The following is a 24574-nucleotide window of genomic DNA, read 5'->3' on the forward strand; positions in this document are numbered from 1 at the left end:
TTGCAAAGTCTGATGTAAAGAAGGTGTCCTTTGTGGACTAGCCCAGATTCAAATTTGTCCCACCCTAGGTAAAAGCTTTCCCCTTCCTTTGTGGTTTGTAAGTATTTTATCACAAGCTGTTGATTTGTGGTCTCCAAACTAACAGAAGACTTGAGGAAGAAAATAATTGAGGTATAAGAAACAGAACTGGTGGTATTGGCTCTTAGTAGTACGTCCCTTTCCAAGTTTAGGTGTGTTTACAGCCTTCAGAACTTCATGTCAGGATTTCTTCCCAACAAAGATATTCTGAACCTTTTTGGGGGATATAACATCATGTTAGAGAATATGAGAACCAAGACTCATTCTCTAGAAAGACATGTAAGACATTTGTACCTTAAGAGTTCTGGACTCTCTGAAGCTGATCCTTGGTTCTAAGACCCTCTGCCTTAAAGGATTGACCCTAGAATTGTGTTCACTGCTATTCAGACAGCATCAAATAGTGCTTAGAATTAACATGTTAACGTGTACATGATGGAATTATTTGGTGGTGTGATTTTATTTTTATGTGCAGATACCACTGTAGCAGGTTTAGCTTTAAGATGTTTAACCCAGGAGGACTAAATCACAGTGATTTCTAAGTCCACATGAAAAAAAAAAGGGTTCTATTGACCTTGTTTTATTAGAAACTGAGAATTGTAAAGATTTGTGTTCTATACCAGTGCTTTGCATACTGGGTCCGGACCAGTTTTAAAATCCATTAATGTGTGTCACTAGCATTAAAACAAATGAAATAGATCAGAGTAGGGAAAATACCATTATATATCACATAAGGTTAAACATTTTGTGAAACTTTGGCTTAAGTATGTGTATTTGTATATTTGTATATGTATATATGCATGCATGTAGACATACATAAATGTTATTAGATTACAACATGAAAATAATTCCTAACGTGTGATTTTTCTAACATTTTTAAAATGTTAGAAAGCCATAGTTCTATACCTTCTGCTTGTGCGGTAATTTGGGCATCTGAATTTCTCATATTTTTTGTGGTTTTGGGGGCAGGAGCTAGATAAAGGGCTTTAAGAGTTAGAGTGAAAGAGTAAAGGAGCAGCTGATCTTTGAATATTTAGTGATTAAGTGAAGTTGAGATGGAATTTTGCTAATTCAGTGTTTTTTAGGTAGTTAAGGCTGAATTTGTTTTGTGAATCTTTTGAAAGCTCTTAAAACCAGAGGGAGACATGTATGTTGCAAATTTATAGTTGCATTTACTGGATTTGTTGTCCATGGATCAGTGAATGTAATATCAAATGACATTTACTGTTAAGCTATCTGATAGAATGCCTTTCTGATCTAAGATTGAAAGGTCTGTTTTAAATAATGTCAGCTATTCCAGTGATGCTTAAAATAATCATTTGAACTTAAACCTAGATGTATAATCTGTTTATACCTGATATGTTTATACCTAAAATGTAGGACCAATAAAAAATGAAGGGCTTTTAGGGGTGGGGGGAGGTGGTCAGTAGATTATTTTTATTCTTTAATGTAAAATAGTTTTCAGGAAAGGTCAAATGAACAAACATTAGGTGTTGTTTCAGTTTAAGAAACTGAATTATAGACGTTGAGTAAATGGCTTCTTTGTTTCTTTCATTTCTTTCCAAGGTTTGGGCCCCATGGGATCCCTGTGACAGTGTTTCCTAAAAGGGAATATAAGGATAAACCTGAAGCCATGCAGCTCCAAAGTAATACATTCCAAGAAGGGACAGGAGTCAAGTGTGAAGTGAATGGTGCTGTTCCCGATGACCCTTCTCCCATCTCGCCTCCCGAGCCAGGCTTGGCTGAAAGCCTATGGACTTCCAAACCGCCACCTCTCTTCCATGAAGGAGCACCTTACCCTCCCCCTTTGTTTATCAGGGACACCTATAACCAGTCAATACCTCAGCCACCGCCTCGGAAAATTAAGCGACCCAAACGAAAAATGTACAGGGAAGAACCTACTTCAATAATGAATGCTATTAAACTGCGACCCAGGCAAGTCCTGTGTGACAAATGTAAAAACAGTGTTGTTGCAGAGAAAAAAGAAATTAGAAAAGGTAGTAGTGCAAGTGACTCTTCTAAATATGAAGATAAAAAACGGAAAAATGAAAGTGTAACTACTGTGAACAAAAAACTGAAAACTGACCATAAAGTGGATGGGAAAAACCAAAATGAAAGCCAGAAAAGAAATGCTGTGGTTAAGGTTTCCAATATTGCTCACAGCAGAGGCAGAGTAGTCAAAGTTTCTGCTCAGGCAAATACATCAAAAGCTCAGTTAAGTACTAAAAAAGTGCTCCAGAGTAAGAACATGGATCATGCAAAAGCTCGGGAAGTGTTGAAAATTGCCAAAGAAAAGGCACAAAAGAAGCAAAGTGAAACCTCTACATCCAAAAATGCACATTCAAAAGTCCATTTCACACGTCGGTATCAGAGTCCTAGCTCAGGTTCCCTTCCACCCCGGGTTCGTTTAAAACCACAAAGGTACAGGAATGAAGAAAATGACTCTTCTTTGAAGACAGGACTTGAGAAAATGCGGAGTGGCAAGATGGCACCCAAGCCCCAGTCTCGCTGCACCTCTACCCGCTCAGCAGGTGAGGCCCCTTCAGAAAATCAGAGTCCCTCAGAAGGCCCTGAAGAGGCCAGCAGTGAGGTTCAGGACACAAATGAAGTGCTTGTGCCTGGTGAGCAGGATGAACCACAGACACTGGGCAAAAAGGGCAGCAAAAGCAATATCTCTGTTTACATGACCCTAAATCAAAAGAAATCTGACTCTTCCAGTGCTTCAGTGTGTAGCATTGATAGCACAGATGATTTGAAATCCTCCAACTCTGAGTGTAGTTCTTCTGAAAGCTTTGATTTTCCTCCAGGCAGTATGCATGCACCTTCCACCTCCTCCACTTCCTCCTCTTCAAAGGAAGAGAAAAAGCTCAGTAATTCCTTGAAAATGAAAGTCTTTTCCAAAAACGTCTCTAAATGCGTCACACCAGATGGCAGGACCATATGTGTAGGGGACATTGTTTGGGCCAAGATCTATGGCTTCCCTTGGTGGCCAGCCCGTATTCTTACTATAACTGTGAGCCGGAAAGATAACGGCCTTTTAGTCCGACAGGAGGCCCGTATTTCATGGTTTGGGTCTCCAACAACCTCTTTTCTTGCTCTTTCGCAACTCTCCCCCTTTTTAGAAAACTTCCAGTCACGCTTTAATAAGAAGAGAAAGGGCCTGTATCGCAAGGCTATCACAGAGGCGGCTAAGGCTGCCAAGCAGCTGACCCCTGAAGTGCGGGCTCTGTTGACACAGTTTGAAACGTGAACATGGACAGTAAGGTAGGCAAGAACCGTTGGAAGGCGCCACAGATATTCTAGTCTAGTTAGGAGTAATGTCTACGAAATAGCTTGGCCAAATCGGAAAGAGAAATTGTACTCAATTGGCTGCTTTTTTATACTTACCTTATAGCCATTTTTAGACTGAGAAGCTTAAACTGAACAAGCAATCAAATTTTGTGTTAAGGAAGTGAGATTTTAGCAGTATTTTTCAGTTTTGAAGTCAAACCATCCCAAGGCATAGGAGCCATAGCCTCAACTGAAAATGAATTTTTGCAGGGACTGTTAATTGCCATTTGTACCTAGTACTGTGTGTATGTGTGTATATTTATATATATATACACGTACATATATGTGTGTGTATGCATACATACATATATATAAATATAGCCTGTCACTATGTGACACAGGTTGCATATTTGGGATTGCAGTAAGGGCTGGTGAGCTGAGGGGAGGGAGTGAGTGTGGGGGCGGGACCTAGTGTGGATATTTAATGACTACTTGTTTTTTAATTAATGAATACTTAGCCTTTCTATGTGCATAATGGCGCAAGACTTTGATACTTAGGTGTTTGACAAACTGATGCTTGCTATTCAGTTGCAAACTGGGGAAATAGCCCAGTATTTGGGGTTAAGACTTGTAAGGCTGACAAGGTTTGAAGCATCACTTTCTTTTGTCCAATGGGGATTTAACAAAAACTTTCAAATTTCTGGTTTGGGAGTTTAGGTAGGTTTGTCTTTGGATATGTAAATAGTTGATTGCTAAATTTGGTCAGATTTCTCCTGACTGGCTGTTCCTAAATTCTTAGGATACGTCCTGGTAAATTACACTTTGTGAATTGTCATATGTGTAATCACTGCATTTTGGATGTACCTAATTTGATAATTTTTAAAAAATATTTCCGTTTAAGGTATCTGTTTGCAGGTCAGAAAATGAGAAAATGTAATTGTGTAATGCTCTGAAATGTAAAAAAAAAAAAAAAGCTGTAAATAAAATCGACTAAATCCGAATTATTTGTGTGTGTTTCTCAAAAAGCTTTGAAAAATTTCAAGATGGTAGAAAGTTATTCTTGGTAATAGTGTATGGAGGAGATGGAAAAAATCAAACCTTTATTTTCCTATTTGTCCTATCGGAGAATATATTACCCAATCATAGATAAAATTCAAGGAAGTGATTTATCCATATATTCTGAAAATGAGGTTTTATAGCATAGAGGTCTGATATGCTTCTGGATTTGAGGCCCTCCTGCCAATTGTTCATAAATGTGTGGGTTTAGTTTTCCTCATTTTTAGCCTTAATATATCATCACATGGGTTTTTTTTTTTTTTTTTTTTTTTTGTTGTTGTTGTTGTTTTAAATACTCGTGTAGTTAACAGCCAGTCTCTTCTGCTTGGTTGGCTTCCGGTATCCTTGCTTTTGGGCCTGGTAACTTAGATCACTATTTTCTACGTGGTCCATCTGCCCCTCAGATTTGACTTTATTTTCAATTTTTAGCTTTTTATTGTTAGTGAAAAATAAATCCTATTTTTTATCCCAAGAGTTTATGCCAAGACTTTTCAAGTTGCTTTCATAGATTTTTGTGTCTAGCTTACCTTTTGAATTAGATATAGTATCAGTCTGGCAGTTTTGGAAATTTGAAAATTTTAAAGAGAGCAACTTTCTTTAGTAATCCAATTTGAAATGTCTTAGTTACCTATGGAATTAATGATAAGATTAATGGAGATTAAAATCCATGATCTGTAGCTTCCTTAAGGTTATGGACTTTGATGATTTGTGTACCGATTTCTGCAAAAAACCAGTAGAATTTCTTCTGGGGAACTCAGTCAATGCTTTTTGATTATAATAAACACACAATTGAAAAAAAATGTTTTACCTGAGTAGAACATATTCTTTCCTGCAAACAGAAACAACGATACTATTTTGAAAATTCTTTGATTATAACAGGTTGAAAGATGTTCACAGTGTGATTGAGGGGTTTTAAGGAACTATCTTAAAAGATTATTGAGTATTGTTTTAGATTAATGAACTTGTTCAGTTATTTTTGAAAGTTTGGAATCAAAGGTTCAAAAATTTAAGTAAGGCAGAGCAAAAAGTCACTTCTGTAATTCCAGGGCTTCATGTAATGATCCAGGTGAGTTTTATTGTAACATAATGGGTGTGACAGTGGATATTGCTAATATAGTCAAGTGCTTTGGAAAATGTGCTCTGGTGGCATAAACCAAACTTGATTTGTCGGAGGGGAATAGTCATGATTGTTGAGAACAAAAATAACGTTCAATTTTATGTAGTCTATACCACTGAGGGAAAGGTTGAAGCATAATCACTAAAGTACGTGATCTCTAATTATCCTGCCAAATGATTCCTCCATTTTATTTTTATTTATTTTTAAAGATTTTATTTATTCATGAGAGAGACACAGGCAGAGGGAGAAGCAGGCTTCCCGCAAGGATCCCAGTGTGGGATTTGATCCCCGATCCTGGGATCACTCCTGGAGCTGAAGGCAGATGCCCAACCACTGAGCCACCCAGGCATCCCTTGTTTTAATTTTTTAATAAGTATTTTATTTATTTGAGAGAACATTCATGAGAGAGCACAAGCAGAGGGAGAGGGAGAAGCAAGCAGGTCTCGATTCCAGGAACCTGGGATCTTGACCTGGGCCAAAGGCAGATGCCTAACCAACTGAACCACTCGGGCACCCCTGATCCTCCATTTTAACTGGCTTATTTCATCTGAAGTTTCAATAAGGAAACACATTTGAAAGCATTTCTTATGTACTAAGCACTAATCCAATATCTGCATATTAAGTGTTTTATCCAAATGGGAATTTAAAATAAATTTTTTTAAAGAAATTTTGAATGTAGTTGACACGATGTTACATTAGTTTTAGGTAAACAACATTGTGATTCTACTTCTCTATACGTGTTAGGGCAAATGGAAATTTCTTAAGGTGGCTAAAACAAAAGATTAGCAAGGGTAGAAACCAAGTGAGAGTAAGAGCTGTAACAGCCAAAGATGTCTTTATTTCTAGAATTGCTCAGAAATTTAAAGCATCAGAGTATTTTTCTCTAGTTTCCCAGAATATTGAACAGAAAGCTGACTATTCATTTGAAAGGGATATATATATTTTTAAGGATTTTATTTGCAAGGGAGAGCCCACAAGCAGAGGGAGAAGGAGAAGCAGGCTCCCTGCTAAGCAAGAAGCCCAATGCAGGGCTTGATCCCAGGACCCTGGGATCATGACCTGAGCAGAAGGCAGCTACTTAACTGACTGAGCCACCCACGCTCTGAGAGGAATATCTTTTCGACTCTTACAAATGTGGAGCCCTCGACTCTTACAAATGTGGAGCCCGACATCAAAGCGATCAGTGAGATAGGAAAAGTAAAGTTGATTAGTCTTGAGCCCATTTGCATGACTTCATGGTGTGTCTATTGTGGTTTTGATGGGAAATTCTAGAAACAGTAATTTTAAATTAGTATTAAGTAGAATAGGCAAGAATATAGATATGAAGACAGACTTCAGGCAACATGAAGGTATTACTGAAATCAAATGTGTATCTTCATTAGTGGGTCTGAGTTTGTAATCTACAAAATACTGATTTGCACTGCTGTTTTGAGCAGGTTGTACTTAATATTGGTTATGTTGAAGGAAAGACACATTTGCATTCCTTTACATACATACAGAATTCCTTCACATAGAGTAACGGAATCGGGAATTGGAAGTACAGGCATACCTCAGAGATACTGTGGTTTGGTTCCAGACCACCATGATAAATAAAGTGAATGTCCCGATAAAGTGAGTCATGAATATTTTGGTTTCCCAATGCATATGAAAGTTACTTATACTGTATGGCAGTCTGCGTGCAATAGCATCGTGTCTAAAAAAACAAGGTATACCTTAGCTAAAAAGTCCTACTAAAAAGTGCTAACCATCTGAGCTTTCAGTGAATCATAATCTTTTCTTGGTGCGGAGGGTCTTGCCTTGATGTTGATGGCTGCTGACGGATCAGGCTGCTGGTTGCTAAAGGGTGGGGTGGCTGTGGCCCTTTAAGACAGTCGTGAAGCTCGCTGCATCAATGGACTCGGCCTTTCAGGAACAATTTCTTTCTTTGGCACGCACTGCTGTTAGATGGTGTTTACCCACGGAGGAGCTTCTTTCAACACTGGTGTCCTCAAACTCTGCTGTCCTTTATCAACTAGGGATATTCTAAATTCTCTAATACTCTAAATCCTGTTGTTTCAACAATCTTCACAGCATCTTTATCAGGAGTAGATTCCATCTCAAATACTTTCTTTGCTCATCTATAAGAAGCAACTCCTCATCTGTTCAAGTCTTGTCATGAGATCTCAGAGTTCAGTCCCATCCTCAGGCTCTACTTCTAATTCTGGTTCTCTTGCTATTTCTACCACATCAGCAGTTACTTCCTCCACTGAAGTCTTGAACCTTCAGTTTGTTAGAACAAAACAAAACAATATCCTTGAAGTGTTAGTAAAGTGAAGCACAATAAAACGAGGTATAGCTTGTACCTTAAGAAATCTATAATTTGGATCTAAAACTAGATTTTCCCTTTTAAACTGTGAATTCTTCTATGGTTTGTGCTATATCAGTTCATTTTTGTTTAGTATTCCTGGCAGAGAAGGGACTGGCAAATGTCTAGAAAAGTTCATCCCATGTTTTGATTCAGGGTATTGTTTTGTTTTGGGCCCAGTGAAGGCCTTCAATACGGAATTTGCCAGAGAGAAGGAAGATCCTATTTCTAAGTTGGGACATATTTACCGTTAGCCTTGAGATTGTATTAGTATGGTGGTTCTTAAGACCGTCTCTACTGGAAATGCCTGATACAGGCAGTTCAGAAATAGAACGAGGAGAGGCTGGTGCCATGCCAGTTGCCAGGAGAAAATAAAACAGCTAAGCTGAATGAGTTGAGTTACTTTACCTGGTTCTAACTGAGTTGATAGGCTCTTCATATTCTGTATTTACAGTTTGTAAATATTAGTATGCCTTCACTCAAGAGAGTGCATATAATTAAAAAATGAAAGCTTTAGCAATTACTATGCTCTATTGTGCTATTTTGGACAAAGGAACAGAAAGTTTAAAGTCATAGTGATATAGATGGCTCTCTGTATTTTTAGTTTTCCAGGATGTCTTGGTGGCTGTACCATGGATAGTTGACCCCAAGATCAGAAGAGAAACAGTTCAACTCTTTTTGTTTAATCTTTACTCAGGAGACTTAATATTTATAGACTCAAGGACTTTTTTCCCCCTTTCCTTGTGACTTTAGGTGGAAATTATTTTCTTCCTGTAATATTAATAGAACACTGTAATTTCTTAGGTTTTTTTTTTTGTATTTTAAAAAGTGTTAAGTATACCTTACATAAAACTTAACCATATTTACCATGTTTTAAAAAGTGTACAGCTCTGTGTCATTAAGTACATTCACATGTTGTGTATCTGTCAGCATCATTACACTCTGTAATTTGGATTTTGATAGAAATCTTTTAAATTTGGGCTGATACCGTTCTAGAAGGTATTTGGAAATTAAGTCACAGGAATGTTTTTCTTGGTCAAGCACAGTGATTGGAACAGGCACCTTGGCTGCTTGGCTTCCAGGATTCCTTTGTGATCAACTTGCAGTCCTATGCAGTGCTAAAGGCACCCCATTTTTAAGAACTGTAATGGCCTCTTGGTAAAATTTTTAGGTGAGTTAGTGTGACTGTTTTTGCCTGTTAAAGTCTCTTATGAGGAGGTTTTAAGTTAAAACCATTCCCTCCCAGTGACAAAAAATAATTGTTTTGGACAACTCTATGAATATGGAAACCACTTAAATTATTTCAATAATGGAATTAATTAGCTTCCAACAACACTTTACTTACCCACCATCACACTTTTGCCATATTTTCAAATTTGTGTACTCACTTTTTCTTTCAAGGTTTTATTTATTTATTTATTTATTTATTTGAGAGACAGGGATGGTAACAGATTGTGAGAAAGAGCATGAGTGGCAGAAGATGGTAGAAGCAGACTCCCCGTTGAGCAGGGAGCCTGACGTGGGGCTAGATCCCAGGACCCTGGGATCATGACCGGAGCTAATCATAACCAACTGAGCTACCTGGGTGCTCCACTTTTTCACTTTTTATTTCAGTGCAATTAATAGAAAACATATAATCCCTGACATACATACTATTAAAATTCTAGATCATCTGTGTACCACACTCCAGTAGGAAATGCTGAATTAACTTTTTTGAAAAAACTTAGCACAAATGGGAGGGGCAGAGAGAAAGGGAGAGAAAATCCCAAGCAGACTCCATCCTGAGTGCAGAGCCCAACCTGGGGCTTGATCTCACAACCCTGAGATCACAACCTGAGTGGAAACTGAGTCGGACACTTAGCTGACCGCACCACTCAGGCGCCCCTTAGATTATTTTTATGTCATGTCTTTAAATCCATCTTGGGATGGATTGAGTCAGATTTTAATGTATCTAATCTCTGAAAAAAAGTAATTGCTGAACTTCTGTTTTTTCTTATAGATTCTTGTTATTCTGGCACAAGTTAAGATTGGTTGTGGGGAGGTGTAAAGGAAAAGAAATGTGGACCCCAAAATTATAAGGATTTATGAAAATACCAAATTTGAGTCAAATTCTTATTTTCCCACTGAATAAATTAAATGGCTTGTAATATATGTTGTCTAACTTATGGACCTTCTGTTGAACACTTTGTACAACAATTTCGTAAAACTTTGTTGTTGAAAAAGATCAGTTGAAAAATACCTGGTCTTAAAACTTGGTTTATTTTTTTATTTTTTAAAGATTTATTTATTTATTCATGAGAGATACAGAGAGAGAGGCAGAGACATAGGCAGAGGGAGAAGCAGGCTCCTTGCAGGGAGCCCGATGCAGGACTCGATCCTGAATCTGGGGATCACGCCCTGAGCTGAAGGCAGATGCCCAACTACTGAGCCACCCAGGCGTCCCTTAAAATTTGGTTTAAATGTGAATTAAAATTTTCTTCTTCAAATTCTTGGTAGTTCTATAAGGCCTCATTAGAAAGTAAGTTGAAAACTCAGCCATAATTTAAATATAGAATTTTCCTTGTATCATAAGAATATGACGGGTAGCTTCTTTTTATTGGTTAAGACTTAGAAATCTAGTCTTAGTCAGAAATTATGATTTAAAACTCATAATTTTTTCTCTCCTAGTGCCTGTATGGAGAAGGAAATTGCATATGCCATAGCTAAAGTGTTAGGCTGTTATTATCACGCTTTCCCCCTTTTCATTTAAACTAAAAACTTGTAATTATAATGTATATCAAGTTTTATTAGCAAAGACATTTTAAAAAGAAATGTGTAAGATAACTTTTTAACTCTCAGTGTCCCTTATCAGTTCTCTCCAGTACAAAGATTCACTTAAAAGTTACTGAAAAAGCCTAGAAGGGATATAATTTTCCCCCAGTAAAACAGTTTTTTGCTTCCCTGGGGAGAATATTTTTGGAAGAACATGAGGGTTATCCTGTTGAGTATAAAATACAGAAATGGATACTTCTATAACTTGCCAGTGACCAGCGGTGCTCCACACCAGCTTTTTTTATTGACCAAACAATCATTTTTTAAAAAAGATTTTTAAGTAATCTCCGTACCTAACATGGGTCTTAAACTCAACTACCCTGAGATCAAGAGTCGCTCCACCGACTGAGCCATCCAGGTACCCTGAGCAAAGAATCATTCTCACTTTTTAGGCACATTTCTCAAAGTACAGGGTCTTGAGCCAGATTTCTTCCTATATTCAAAGGAAGAGTTGGATTTGCTTCTTATAAGCTAGTTGTATGATCTTAGGTTACTTCAATGTCATCCTCTGTGATAAGGAGAAAAATCATACCTCCTTATAATGTAATTGTGAGAACTTAAATATTCAAAGCAGTAAAATGCCTAGCATAAGACCTAATAGAAATAGCTTGCCATCCTTGCCACAACCACCATTTTCTGTGTATGGTGTAGGAATTTCATCCTGGTAGCTTTTGAAATTATCTTTGTGCAGCATATACTCCTTATGAATGAAAGGTGTTATAATATATTCTTATCTGAGATTACAATAATCTTAATATGATGGTCCATAAATATCTAGAAGGCATGAACTATTTCCCATAGGCATTTGTGGAAGGCACTGGGTTGGAGGTTATGGGGATTACAATGAACTGCATTCACCTCCTATTTCAGCTCTTGCCTCATTCATTTATGTATTGCATAAACTCCAGTATATTCATCTCCTGTTTCTACTCTCCCTTATGCCAAGCACAGGGCCTGACAAAGGAGAAATGATGTCTATCCGTGAATGAATGAGGAAGAGTAATTCTGGTTGAGACAGTTATATACAAACGACCAATCACCATCCCAGAAACCTGGCACATCCCAAATCCTTTTAGAGAGGCAAGAGAAGTTTTTGCGCTTGTGGGGCTCACTGGAGTAGAGGTCCTCTTAGGAGAGCTTTAAAAAGATATTAGAACCATGAAGCTATGCCTGTTGGCTTTTAAGTTGCATAAGTTAGCTGATTTGCGCAAATGCCTTATTCCCTTGGGACCCTAGTGTTTTAATATTTTTTGTCAAGTGGTGAAAAAAATGGCTGTTAATTTGAACATTCCTTTTTATTTTTTATTGCTACTGGTATGATTGAGTAGATTCTTTCCACTTTTTAGGAGGGAAATAAATACACATTCTAAAGCCTTGATCTGTGTGCGTTGTGGCCATATTTTCCAGAAGATAGTCCTCTTTACCCATGGCTCATTTTTGAGATGCTGTTGATTATAAATCTATGATTGCCACCTCCAGTTTAGTTTTTATCTGGGAATCCGGCTGGGAGTGGCATCTTGTTTTAAGTCCTGGTAGGCTGGGAAGAACAATTAAAATCATATTAGAATGACTGCTTAGAAAAATAGCACCAAGGCTAGAAAACCAGAAAGTCTATTGAAGAACGAGGCACTCTGCTTTTCCTGTTTGTTCATGTTGTGTGATACTACACTGTATTAAGGGAAAACTTAGAGTGTTCTGCAAGATAATAGGTACATGTATATAATATTAACTCTTTAAACTTTGCTCTCATAGCATTACTTCCTTCCTTCTTTCATGACTTCCCCTGTTCTGATCTGCCCCTTTATATTTCTGCTGCCTCCCAGGTAGAGTTGCCATTGTGGCATATAAGCTTTCTCTTAAAGGATAATTTCCAGTAAAACACTGCCTTTCTTGAGGGTATCCCTCCATTTGTTGCATCACCACCAGGGCTCCCTGGCTCTTCCTAATGGATCCTGTATGTGTGGTCTGTTTCTAAAGAAACCCCTGAGGCCCTAAAAGCATTGAGAGGAAACTCAGATATTACCACCAAAGACTCATGAGCCAGGTTCTGTGGACTGAGACAGGCATGTTGATATTTTTATGGTGTTTCGGGGTTGGAATGTACAGCAAAAGGTGATCATTTTTCGAGGCAGCTTCTTGACTCTCTTACCTAGAATCCAAGAATAGATTTACTTGTTTTTAAAGATTTTATTTGAGAGCGTGCATGTGCTTGAGCAGCGGGGGGGAGGGGCAGAGGGAGAAGCAGAAGCAGACTCCTTGCTGTGCAGGGAGCCTGATGCAGGGCTCATCCCAGGGTCATAACCTGAGCTGAAGGCAAGGCAGACGCTGAGACTGAGCCACCCAGGTGCCCCCAAGAAGAGATTTAGAATGATTGTTGAAACCTAACACGTTTGACTTCTGGAGGGAGAGGTTCAAAATTAAATGGTTTCGTGCACTCAGATTACTTTTTTTCTTCTGTGATTGCTGTTGGATTACAGTTAATAGTGTATTTCAGTATATAAGATATACTTACATAGTATATTTAAGTTTTCCCATGAACAAAAAGGTGAATAACCTCATTAAATCTCATTTAAGAAAATTGTTCTCCTTTGAGTTAAAATTCAGTTAAAATTATAGATCATGTATATGAGATTTTTCCATTTCAGTGTCAGAAAAGCCTTTTAAAAAAGTTTTGATTATATGTTACTGTTTCTTATGTACCTTAGTATTCTAAAAATAATTATTTCATTATAAAGACTGAAGATCCTGTAAATCAATGATCCCAGAGTTGACTACCATGATGTGATGAATTGTTTATACTTAAAATAGAGGAGTAAGAATACAAGCAAATATGTTAAAAATAAGTCTTAAAATAGCTATTCTTCATTTGAATTATTCTTTGTATTTGAAGTCTGCTCTGAAAGCCCAAGTGAGGAAGCTTATCCTGGCAAACTTATTTCAAGCAGATACTAACTCACACAGGAGGGTGAGGTCCTGAGTAGTGTGCATAGGTGGTCACGGGCATTAAAAGGTTATTTGCAAAATAGGGAGGGAACATGGACAAGGATGACAACTTCAGCCCTCGCTGAATACTGAGATCAGGACTACTCCAACCCTAGCTAAGTGGTAGGCTAGAAATTTTTGAGCTGGAACATTATGTGGGTGTCAGCCTGGAGGGCAGCATCCTAGTGTGGGCGCCTCAAGGCCTGTTGCTGCTGAACTGACTTGTGCCGGAGAGTGCCCTCTCCTGGCCACTGCTGGTGTGTCAACACCTCAAGTCTTTTCTTTAAGTACCCAAGCTTCACTTACTGTGAAGTCAGCAAGTTATCTACATTCATTATGAAAATTCAACTGAATTTTGGTCTTATTTTTAAAACTTTTTTTTTTTTTTTTTGTAAAATGGATTTAAAAGAACTCAAATGACTGCTCTATTTTTGTTAACTTGGTTTTTTCTACCATAGGTCTCAACAAATGGCAGCTATTACATCAGACAGTGACGAGTCCTGCTGCTCCCTTACAGTGTCTGACAGACCACTGTGGATTCAGACTGGGAGCATTGAAGTTAACACTGAGACGGGCAGGTCTGTCTGTGTTAAGCCCTGCCACAAAGTGAAGAGGGCATCATGTCATCACTTAATCATTCTAAAGTAGATTAGGCTAGACCTAAAAGAATTCATTAGTTCTTTTTCTGTAGTTTTCATTGACCTTGGTAGCTGGGTGTACCTCATGCAGGTGACAATTTTAATGAGAGAAAATAACTTTCAATTGTGCTAAAAAAAGTAGAGCTAGCCTCCTGTGAACGCCTGTGAAATGAGAGTTTCTCCTAGGGTGGTAAAAGTTGGGTATCAGATTGTAGAATTATGTCAAATAGCAACGGAGCCTCCGTGGGAAGTCAAATAGTGGATTTCTTTATCTTTTCACTATCTCAGTCTTTCTTTGTCACTTTGATATCCATTTAACTTCTTAGTCATTCTTAATGTGTGTATATATAAGGATATATATATATATATATGTATGTCCATAGGTGAACATATATATGTTCTCAGTGAATTGACTTCAAAACCACTGTCATTTACATAAGGAAAGTCAAAACTCAGAGGGGCCGTAATCTCTTTAAGTACATTTATTGAGACCTCTTTGGATAGTGCCTTAAAGGCTTATTTTGGGTTTTTATACAGCTGGAAAGATTTAAGGATTTCTGTTGTGCTGCTTTTGAACTTATGATCCCATTTTGCTTCCTTGAATTAAGGCTATTTAACCATATGGTGTTTGCAGCCAATAAAGAGCCATGATATTGCATAGGACCTGTAATTTGCAAGCTGGGTCAGAATGGCACAGTTTGGATCAGAGATTGAGGCTGGGAGATTGTGGACGCTGACCTGTACTATAGGGATGGTAGGGTGATTTCTTGAGGGAATAGTGTTAGTTTTCTGCACCTCTCATATGAATAATAAGACCTGCTTCAACCCTGGGCTTTCTTGTCAACTTGAATAGGCCTCCCTAAGGTTGAAGCCAAATAGTGAGTGATAAATAGAAGGAAAGGGAATTATGCATGGGATTGGCTGTTTACCTTTTTTTTTCTTTCAGTTTACTTACAAAGTTATGTGTGGGTCTAAAAGAGTATTACACGATACTAGTTTTAAAAACTAAACGTTTCTTAGCTCAGTGTCAAATTTAACGGTATTAATGATTCTGTTTCTTCAGAAGTAAAGACAATTCACCTTCTATTCTGATGTGTGTGGTATTTACGGCTAGAAGCCATTGTTCATTGCTTGAGAAAAATGTGATAGAATGCTCTGTTACTGTGTTTTATAGGCCTCGATCCAATAAGTCAGGGAGGCAACCCAGGAAGCTAACAGAAGCTCAAGAGTTCTACCAGAGAATGGCAAAGACACTTCCTTTGAAATGTTTGGAAGTTAAATATTGGGAAGGATTGGGGGGGGGGGGTTCTTTTTCTCTTCTGCATTTGTTTTGTCAGTTGTTATTCTGAAAACACCACAGATCTTTGGTTTAAAAATACATTTGACCAAAAAAAATCATCATTCTCTCCATGATCAACTCTTTTAGAATTTAAGCTCTTATTGGTACTTAGTCTACCAGGTCCGAGAGGCATTAACCAAAGATGATAGAGGGTTGCCGTGGGGTTCTTACCACTTGGTATTAAAGGGAAGTTGATAATGTTAGTCAGAAATTCTGGTCATGCTGTCTAGCAGGAATTTTTATAAGCCTTGTATGGTGAAGAGCGCCTCTGCTCATGAGATCCTGTGTGCTGGTGTAATAAGGGACTCTGTGGTCAGTCTACCTAGTGTACAGAAGTTGTCTTCGAGTAGCAACACGGTGCTCTGGATGCCTTCTGATGTGCTGTGTCTACCTCTGGGAAGGCACCGTCCATCCTCCTGGTTTGCTCTTTGCACATATGCAGACAGTAGGGTCTGCAGCTGACCTGCACCTAGGTTGGTTTCACATTTAAATCTGCCTAAGTCTGTAGGTGGTCTGTGCTAGAAGAAGGCTGCTGGCGCTTCAGAGCAGTCCACGGCAGCTGCGTGGACTTACAAAGGTTAACATGGATACCAGTGAAGTGGCAGCAGAGAACGGAGCTAAACGCTCCCCCGCCCCAACATCAGGCAAATACTCACTGACAAATATTTTTAAAATCTACTCAAATGCAGATTAACTCTGTGATGGTGACAACAGTTTTGTGTTGGAATGTGGCCAGATGTACTTTGGAAATAAAATGAATGCTTCTGCTGGCTAAGAGTGGAAGTCCATTGTTTTCTCATATATCGGTTAAGGTTAGCTGGTTTAAAGGAAACATTCAATCTACTGAATTTAAACAATGAGGACATCATTTTTGTCCCATTTACTTGTGCTTAACTACATTTTCTTCCTTTTCTTTACTGTATTTCAGCACAAAGACATTAGCAGGCTGCTGGTTTCATGGACCCGTACCACAGTGACACCACACCAGAGCATCAGGACTGAATGCCATTGGAGACTCAGATGTTTAAAGCTGCACTGAGAAGTAAATGTTAAGGCAGTGGTTAAAACCCACAGTCAATAATAAAGGGGCACTTGCAAACTGTGCTATAGTAAATCGAAGAAAAGGTATTAGGGAAATGTTTTATAAAAAAAAAAATAAACTATTGCAATAAGTTATGCATGAGAGGAGGAGAAAAGTGCTATGAAACACGCAAAGAACTCACTTGAATTTTATGTATGAAGATTATCACTGACCGTAACTTTTTCTGAATGTGAAGTTCTTTTCAGTACAGTTTGGACAGGCCTAAAAGGCACGGGATGATGACAAAGATGCTGAATTATTTTTTAAACAGAAACTCTGTGCTTTCTCCAAGGTTTTGTTAATCAGTTCAGATATGAGCAAAGGCATTTCTAAGATGGCTCTCCTGTGACACAGCAAGAGTCGCACCTACCCAAGCGAGACCAGAGTCTCCTTCAGGGTACCAGTGGAAACAAGAGAAAAGATTCTCTAACATCCTACTAAAAGGATGGCAAAGTGCCCCACCCCGCAAAGAGAATTTGGATCTTTTCTTTCTTCAATAAAGCAGGGCTGTATTATCTTGAATATACGTTTGCTTGTTAGAACATATTAAGATGTATTTATTTGCCACCAGTATTTAACATTTTGTGCACATTTTCATAACTACATTCTTACCTTTTAAATTCTGACTCAAAGTGGATAGGCTAGTGTTGACCTTAGAGTGAAAATGAATACTCTAAGCTAGTTCTTCATTCTACTGATGTAGAAAGGCTTTCCCCTGAATTTTGATGTGGACCTCTCTCATGGAGAGCCCTCCCTTCTAAGTGCAAAATACTCTTCCAGGTGTCAGGTGGGACTTGACCCTGGGAACAGGCAGTAGGAACAGACCCATAAAGAGCTTTCATGCATGGAACATGAATTCTTATTAGTGGAGACCACAGTCTTTTTCTTGTCTTTGGAAAATACATATTATGAAAAACCTTAATTTTTCTTTTTAATGAATGGAGAAAACTTTCATGACAAAACCAGATGGACCTATCAGAACTGCATTTTTAAGGCATTTTATATTTGATGGTGCCGTACTTTTAATAAAACTGAAGTTTTTTAGTGGCAATACTGATTTATTTTTTAAACCAGAAAGATAATCCATATTGATTACTTAGTACAAAAAAGGGAAAAAATGCCAAAAAATAAAATATAAAATTCATTTGAAGCAACATAACTGATAAGTGAGCATTTGGCTCAAGTGTTCAAACTTTCCATAATCTTACTGTATAGGTTGGAATTACTTAATAACCCCACACTCAGGATTAAGAAAAGGATCTGAGTGAGAGTTGGAGACATCTAATAGCCCTGCCTAGGACTTGTTTTACAACTCAAGAAGAAAAGGTGGGCCGTCTTCTAGTGAGCTTAATATAAACTCTAATTATGCTACAAGTAAGTAAAAGTTTGGAGCGCATGCTAAAGTGTTTTTAGAAACTTCATGAAGTCATTATACACGTTTGATCAAATCTGAAAAAGTCAGCTCAGGAACTGGAGCAGCAGGGAGCTCTAAAGATGTGTACCTCCATGGTACCCTCTTCTTCACGGCCCTAGGGCTTAGGCTTGGGTCCATCTTGTTCTTTCTGATCTTGAACACCAGCAGTACCTTTCAGGCTCATTTCAAGACCCAGGTAACTCCAAGCCATGGTGGACTGTATAATAGGATTTTTAATGAAGCTTTAGAATTCTTTGCGCAGTGATGGAAATGACCAAGAAATATACAAAGGCAAAACCTGATCTCTCCCAATTCTTTAAGTATCTAAATATTTTTTTCTCATGACAAAATTCTCAAAGGCATTTTGTTATAAGCCATTTTCATTTTTTAATAAATGAAATTTGGTGGTATTTAAAATCTAGACATACCATGTTGCTATTTCACTTTTCATTGCTTTAGTTGCTTAATATTTAAGCTTTGCTTCATGCTACCTTTGTCTGTGTTTCAAATCTTCACAAGCCTATTTCATTTTGTAGACTTGAATGAAAAAAGTTGTTTCTCATCTAAAGTATGCTAAGACTTAAATGTTAAAGAATGTTGTGTAACATTTATCCAATAAAGTCTTGATTTTTTAAAATTTAGTTATTTAAAAACTTTTATTTTTTAGGAGTTAGGTTTTTAAGTTACTGTTTTTTAACCAGTAAGATTCAACCACTAGTTGTTCCTTAGGGAGCTGTTTTAAGTAATACTGCTTTCTTAGGAGAACAGCATATTTTTATATAATCACTGGAAGATTTTTTATGGGACCCTCTACGACCAAGGAATAGAGGAAGGGTGAAGAGTTTAATTATGATCCTGTCACAAACATTACTGTTTTCCTTTCTGATGGAAACAAATATGCTACCCTTCGGAGCTAGATGAAATTGAGCAAATATCTACTGGTAGGTTTAAGAAGTCCTGCCCTTACGGATAAATGGTTGCTTCTTTAAAAGCTCAGCATGTCCGATGTGTTTGAACCAGAAACACTCCACTGTTAGGAAAAAATGAGCCAATTAAAACCTCAAATTTCTAAAAATTTGAGAATTTTTAGACTGACCAAAAACCTCGGTTAGTGTGCCTCCCCCACACCTCTGGAAAAGCAAGCCTCTGGAAGGCTCTGTTATTCCAGAGTATACATGGAGTCTGTTTTGATCTACCCCGCCCCCCTTGAATTTCCTAGTAATGAAAATGGAATTAGAACCAAGGTAAACAAGCCACATGCACATTATCTGGAAAGCCTCCACATGACACCCACCCCACCACACTCCCAGTCATGTTAACATACATGTGTCTGTAGACACACCTATCAGGAGAGGGAATGAGTGCAGAGACCCATGGCTACAACTTAGGACCTTCCTGGTGCTGTCTTCATGTAAGGAAATAGAAGTTTGGATTCATGCCCTGGAATTGTGTATGGAAGGTATTGGTACCATCCTGGACATGTGGGGTATGTCGCAGCAAGTATGCACTGTAGAAAACTGTTTTTGTGCTTTTATACCTGATAATTCAGTTGTCCTCTTTCAAGTAAGGATTCTTCCCTCAGTGCTTGGAATAGAGCACACTGTATATTGTTAAGTACACCTTTCTCTGGTGATTAACATCACAATGAAATTTCATGGACTAACAACTCCTTTGCTCTGATATCAAGAAAGTACTGAACCTGGAATGAAAAGAGAACACAACTCAGGAATACTGTGCAAGAGGAAGAAAGAGCTGGCCAAGCCCAGTGGCTAGGTTACCATACCTAAGAGTTAAGAATACTTATAGAATTAGGCCTTTCCTAAATTCCTTGTGAGGTGTTCTGTATATAAAAGAACCTTCTAACACAAAGGAAGCAAAGTAAACCGGTGATATTAAGAGGAGGATGCTTCTAGATGCATGACCTGCTTTAAACTAGACTTGGATTTTGATCGAAGTCCTGCCAGTTACCTTCCTGACACAATCTCACTGTAGCCGCACTGGTCAAAAACACGGAAGACGGAATTTTTTTACCTTGAGTGAAATAGTCTATAATCTTACCTTTCTGAATTCTAAGTTGTCAGTGCCTAATTCCTGTGGGTTCTGAATGGACAGCTCAGACCTACGATCCAAGGAAGGTGAACTATATCAGCAATGTGAAGTACCTTGAGGTAAAGGAGTGCCTGCTGTGTCACTGTTCTAGAAAAGCACAGCCAGGGGTTCAGTGAGACACAAAGCAACCTTGTGGAAGACAGGGATGGGGGTGATCCTTCATATGTTTTAAATAAATGCAGCAGCTTCAACACTTGTAGAAAACGAGGCGGGCTGGAAACACTTTTGCAGCATAAGCAGAAGCTCTAACTCCTGGTCTCTAATGCCAACTCTGTCAATGGCAGGATTTAATCAGTGTCACAAAGGAAGTGATCTGACCTTTTCTCCCAGTTAACTTCATGAAGCAAAGCTGCAAACAGCACATTCTATTTTGGGGTAGTCAGACTATCCCTATAAAACAATGTTGTGTACCAGAGACTGTCCACCAGGGTTAGGCTTTGAAATGCAAACTGTTTGCCCCACTTGACTCCAATCCCCTGCTTCCCATTCCAGGCCTCCTTGAGGATTTCTGTCTTTAGGCTGTTTGGAGACTTGACCATTTGTGGGTTTCTGAGTTGCTACATTTGGGGAGCTGGAGGGCACTGGGGTGCTCTGGTGGTATGAGGTGGCTGCCTAATGGGAGTCCAGGCAAAGGGCCCGAGGTAGAATTCCCACCTGGGTGAGCTCTATTTCTCAGCAAGCAAGAGCTCTGAGAGCTGGGACTGAACAGTGGCTTCCCTGGCAGGGGGACAGCAGGCCATGCCATGCTTTAGCAAGAGGGAAATGGGAGTTTCCAAAGTTTTCCCCTTGAGTGAAAGGAAGAAGGTAGAGTCCTATTTCTAGTTCTGGCTGACAGAATTTAACTCCTACAGGATGGAGCTTATTCCTAGTTTGCAGACCTCAGAAGGTTGGAAAATTACAAGACTGGAATATTCCTATTACCAAGTATTCCAAACATTGGTAAAGGCAGACTGGACTAACTCACAAGCCCTGAGTGTCCAGCCCCAGCTTCATCAATGAGCAGCCTGGAGCCAGGAAGACTGAAATGTTTAATGCTTTGGAATATGAGGCCATCTTCACTAGTTTTCATGAACATTACTAGTTTCTCTGATTTCCCTTTGAAGGGCTTGAAGCAACTGTTCTCATGCTCCAGGGTAATGCCAGCCCCACCTCTCGGGCTGCCTGGTAGCATTGCGGTGTCAGGAGCGTGAGTGGGCTTGGTCCTCCTTTTTTATAGAGTTCCCTGAAGGAACAGATGTCCTAGCCACTAATGGTACAGTGTGCACATACTTCCTCTTTTAAAGGAAATGAAGGTGCTAGGAGGACTAGGCATGTTACTATTGCAGTTCAGAGGGGGGCATGCTGAAAAGGAGCATATGCATGTCCCTGAAATTGCTCCAGGATTTTACTAGGGTTTAGGGGTATGTCTCAAGCACACAGCACACACCGATTAAGTATTAAAGGAAGAGTTCAACGGGGCAGCCCAGGTGGCTCAGCGGTTTAGTGCTGCCTTCGGCCCAGGGCTTGATCCTGGAGACCCAGGATCGAGTCCCACATCGGGCTCCCTGCATGGAGCCTGCTTCTCCCTCTGCCTGTGTCTCTGCCCCTCCCCCTCCCGTGTCTCTCATGAATAAATAAAATCTTAAAAAAAAAAAAAAAGTTCAATGCCTTAAGAAATAAGGGAGGGATGAGGTGGGCGGCAGGATCACAACAATAGGAACAAACAGAACAAACCTACCCAGGCTGGCAGTGACCCCTGGGCTGAGGCCGACAGACTGTGCCCCAAACACTCAGCTCTCGAAGTTCCATGCTGCCTTTTAGGCCAACAGCAAGCTTAAGGAAAAGCTCAAATAATAAGAGGAAGAGGGATGGAGGCTTAAGTCACTGATTTTTCCTGTCCTAGGAGGTTTCTTAGATTGGTACTCTGGTCTTAGATGGTTACTGGACCTTTCTCTTTAAAGCTCTTTCTTCTTGAGATTCAAGCGGCCACTCACTTGCACAGGTGTTCCCTACCTTCCCCTTTGACGTTCCACCACTGGCTAAAAGAAAGGATTTGCAGGTCTGGTTAGTTCTTAGGATCAGACAATCCTTGCAAATATATCTTCCAATCAGGTTTACATTTAATTAACACCTGCTGCCAGTTTCTCATCCCACGCCAGTCTGTTGACAGTAAAATGCCTCCAAAAGGTCTCTGGTCTCCCTATACCAGTCTGAACTCCAGCATGAGAGCCGTGTGAAGCCTAACCCAGCAACCATCTCAGAGGCCAGCTCAGGGCCCCACGAGCACAAGTACTCAGCAGGACCAATAACGTTTCCAAAAGCAGTTCCCTACCTTCAACGACACAGAATACTGCAGAAAATAGGACTTTGGTCATTTGTAGACTTAACAAACATTCATGCTTTTAACTATACCTGAGGAACACTGAAGGTCCAATGTGTGAGGTCTTGGCATTTTACTGCAGCTCAAATGTAGGCCCAGTGCTGCTATGTTCAGGTCATTAGCTAGTAGGCTCGGCCACTCCCCAGCCTCCACATCTCAGCATGGTGTAATATTCTCTATTCCTATAAGCACAACAACTTGTAATAAGATATGGCATTCTGGGGGGTAGGACAAGGAGCAAAAGGATATGTGGGAAGAACCCAGGAGCAGTGCTTGTGATGGAAGGTAAACCTATATGCAAATTCAGACTTAGAAAAAGAGGTCCATCTGAAGAACAGAATTTAACCACAACTCAGATCCATGATGTGAGAGAAAGGAACTAATCTACGGTGTACTCCTCACAGAAAAAGCACCGGATGAGTAAGATTTTGTTGGAGAAATAGTCCCCGTTTCCTGGGTGAGCCTTCTGCAGGAGGTTCCGTGAATGGAAGTTGCTCTGTAAGAGCTGGAGGGGTAGCTAAGATATAGTGTGGAGGCACAGAGAACACAGGATTCAGTGGAAATGTGATCTGGGACAAGGTGGGGAGTTTTGAAAACGTCAAGATAAATCCTTGCAGGTATTTAAAATGCAAAAATGAACCTTTAAAGACCAGGAGCCATATGCTTATGAGCCAGGTTGAATGCTCTACACGGTGGCACATGATGGCCTGGACTGGCTTAAAATGATTCTTTTTGCAAAGTGTCTTTTTAAGCTTCATGTGTACAAATACTGGGCTCACTGTTGAGTAATCCTAGGTGTGCCCTCTAAATCAGCCAGAACTGCCCATCTATCCAAATAAAAACACTACTGTACAAAGTTAACCGGGACTAGAAACTGCAGGGTGTTGAGGCCATCCAGGAAGTCCAGATCAATCCACTGGTCTAGACTAGGTCAAACCAAGCTATTGACTTTCACTGCCTCCCACCACACCCTTTGGGTAAGGTGAAAAACAGCACATAAACCTTCTAAGCTGACACTTGAATCACTTGCTGGTCTTAAAATTTTGAGGAAAATGACTAGTTTCTACTTACCTTGAGATAATGGTTAGCAAGGAGACATTTTAAAAACCAGGTACTAATCAAAGGGTACAGAATCTGGAGACTTCTGGATAGTGATTGTTATTCACACTGAGAACACTTCTTATAAAATACCTTTAATACCAACTTACTAGGTTTCTGGTAGAGAAGTAGATGTTGGTGCTATAAAGAAATAAACATGGCCCTTACCTTCCAGGAGGTCGTGAGGCAAAGGGGGAATAGGAGAGCATAGTATTTAAATAAAATGTATCTTATAGTCTTCAAGGAAATTCTAGAAAGAGATCCAAAATTACTTTGATCCACTGCAATATTGTTGGAATAGGAGCATATACAAACATTTCTATTCTATTCCATTCATTGTATTGTCAAACATTTTCAAAAAGTTCGACTCTATTTTTTTCTTCCAGATTTGTAAGTAGAGAAATAACTATGGTTGATTAAGAAAAAAACCAAAACACACCTTGGCTTAAGAAAATGCACATCTAGTTAGATTCCCTTCCTTTCCTTTCCAGATGCATTACTTGGCCACTGTGAGATTTCGGTGTGGTGGTGGTGGTGGACGGTGGAGGAGGAGAAGGGAGACAAAGAGGGAGAAGGCCTGAGAAGCAAAACCTCTAGAGCCCGCAGCAACAGCAATGTCTTGAGGCAGGCTGTATCTAGGCAAACACGTCTATTTCCCCACTCCCTGGAGGGTCAGACAGGTACTCAGGAATCTCAGCCCCAACCTTGGCCAAGTCTCAGTTATTAAGCTTGAAAGTCATAATCTAACAAAGTAGTTCTCAAAATATGGTTTGAGGGGTGCCTGGCTGGCTCAGCCAGTAGAGCATGTGACTCGATCTTGGGGGCAAGTTCAAGCCCCAAAATGGGTGTAGAGCTTACATTAAAAAAAAAAGCCAATAAGT

At 39.3% G+C, this 24574-nt stretch overlaps 1 protein-coding gene and 1 long non-coding RNA gene across 26 annotated transcripts in view; one reads left to right on the plus strand and one right to left on the minus strand.

The window, feature by feature from the left end:
• PWWP2A (PWWP domain containing 2A) overlaps positions 1-18768 on the plus strand; it is a 37502-nt gene extending 18734 nt beyond the window's left edge. For 18 of the 25 annotated variants that reach the window (XR_012029900.1, XR_012029901.1, XR_012029910.1 and 15 more), the window contains 3 exons: positions 1642-3339; positions 14114-14233; positions 16561-18768. Coding sequence is in view for 6 of the 25 variants with exons in the window: in XM_072824304.1 (XP_072680405.1) it covers positions 1642-3325 (1684 nt within the window). In the remaining 19 variants the exon portion in view is untranslated. Of the gene's footprint in view, positions 1-1641; positions 4347-14113; positions 14234-16560 lie in introns of those variants that run through there. The other 7 variants (XM_072824307.1, XM_072824308.1, XM_072824303.1 and 4 more) reach the window with 5 other exon arrangements.
• On the minus strand, positions 11962-22593 carry LOC140632369 (uncharacterized). The gene is made up of 3 exons (XR_012029923.1): positions 19665-22593; positions 12697-12822; positions 11962-12210 (listed from the first exon to the last, which is right to left on the minus strand). It is a non-coding gene; the product is annotated as an uncharacterized lncRNA (long non-coding RNA).
• Positions 22594-24574: the final 1981 nt, after the last annotated feature.

Source organism: Canis lupus, chromosome 4 (assembly GCF_048164855.1).
Source record: "Canis lupus baileyi chromosome 4, mCanLup2.hap1, whole genome shotgun sequence".
Classification (NCBI taxonomy): domain Eukaryota; kingdom Metazoa; phylum Chordata; class Mammalia; order Carnivora; family Canidae; genus Canis; species Canis lupus.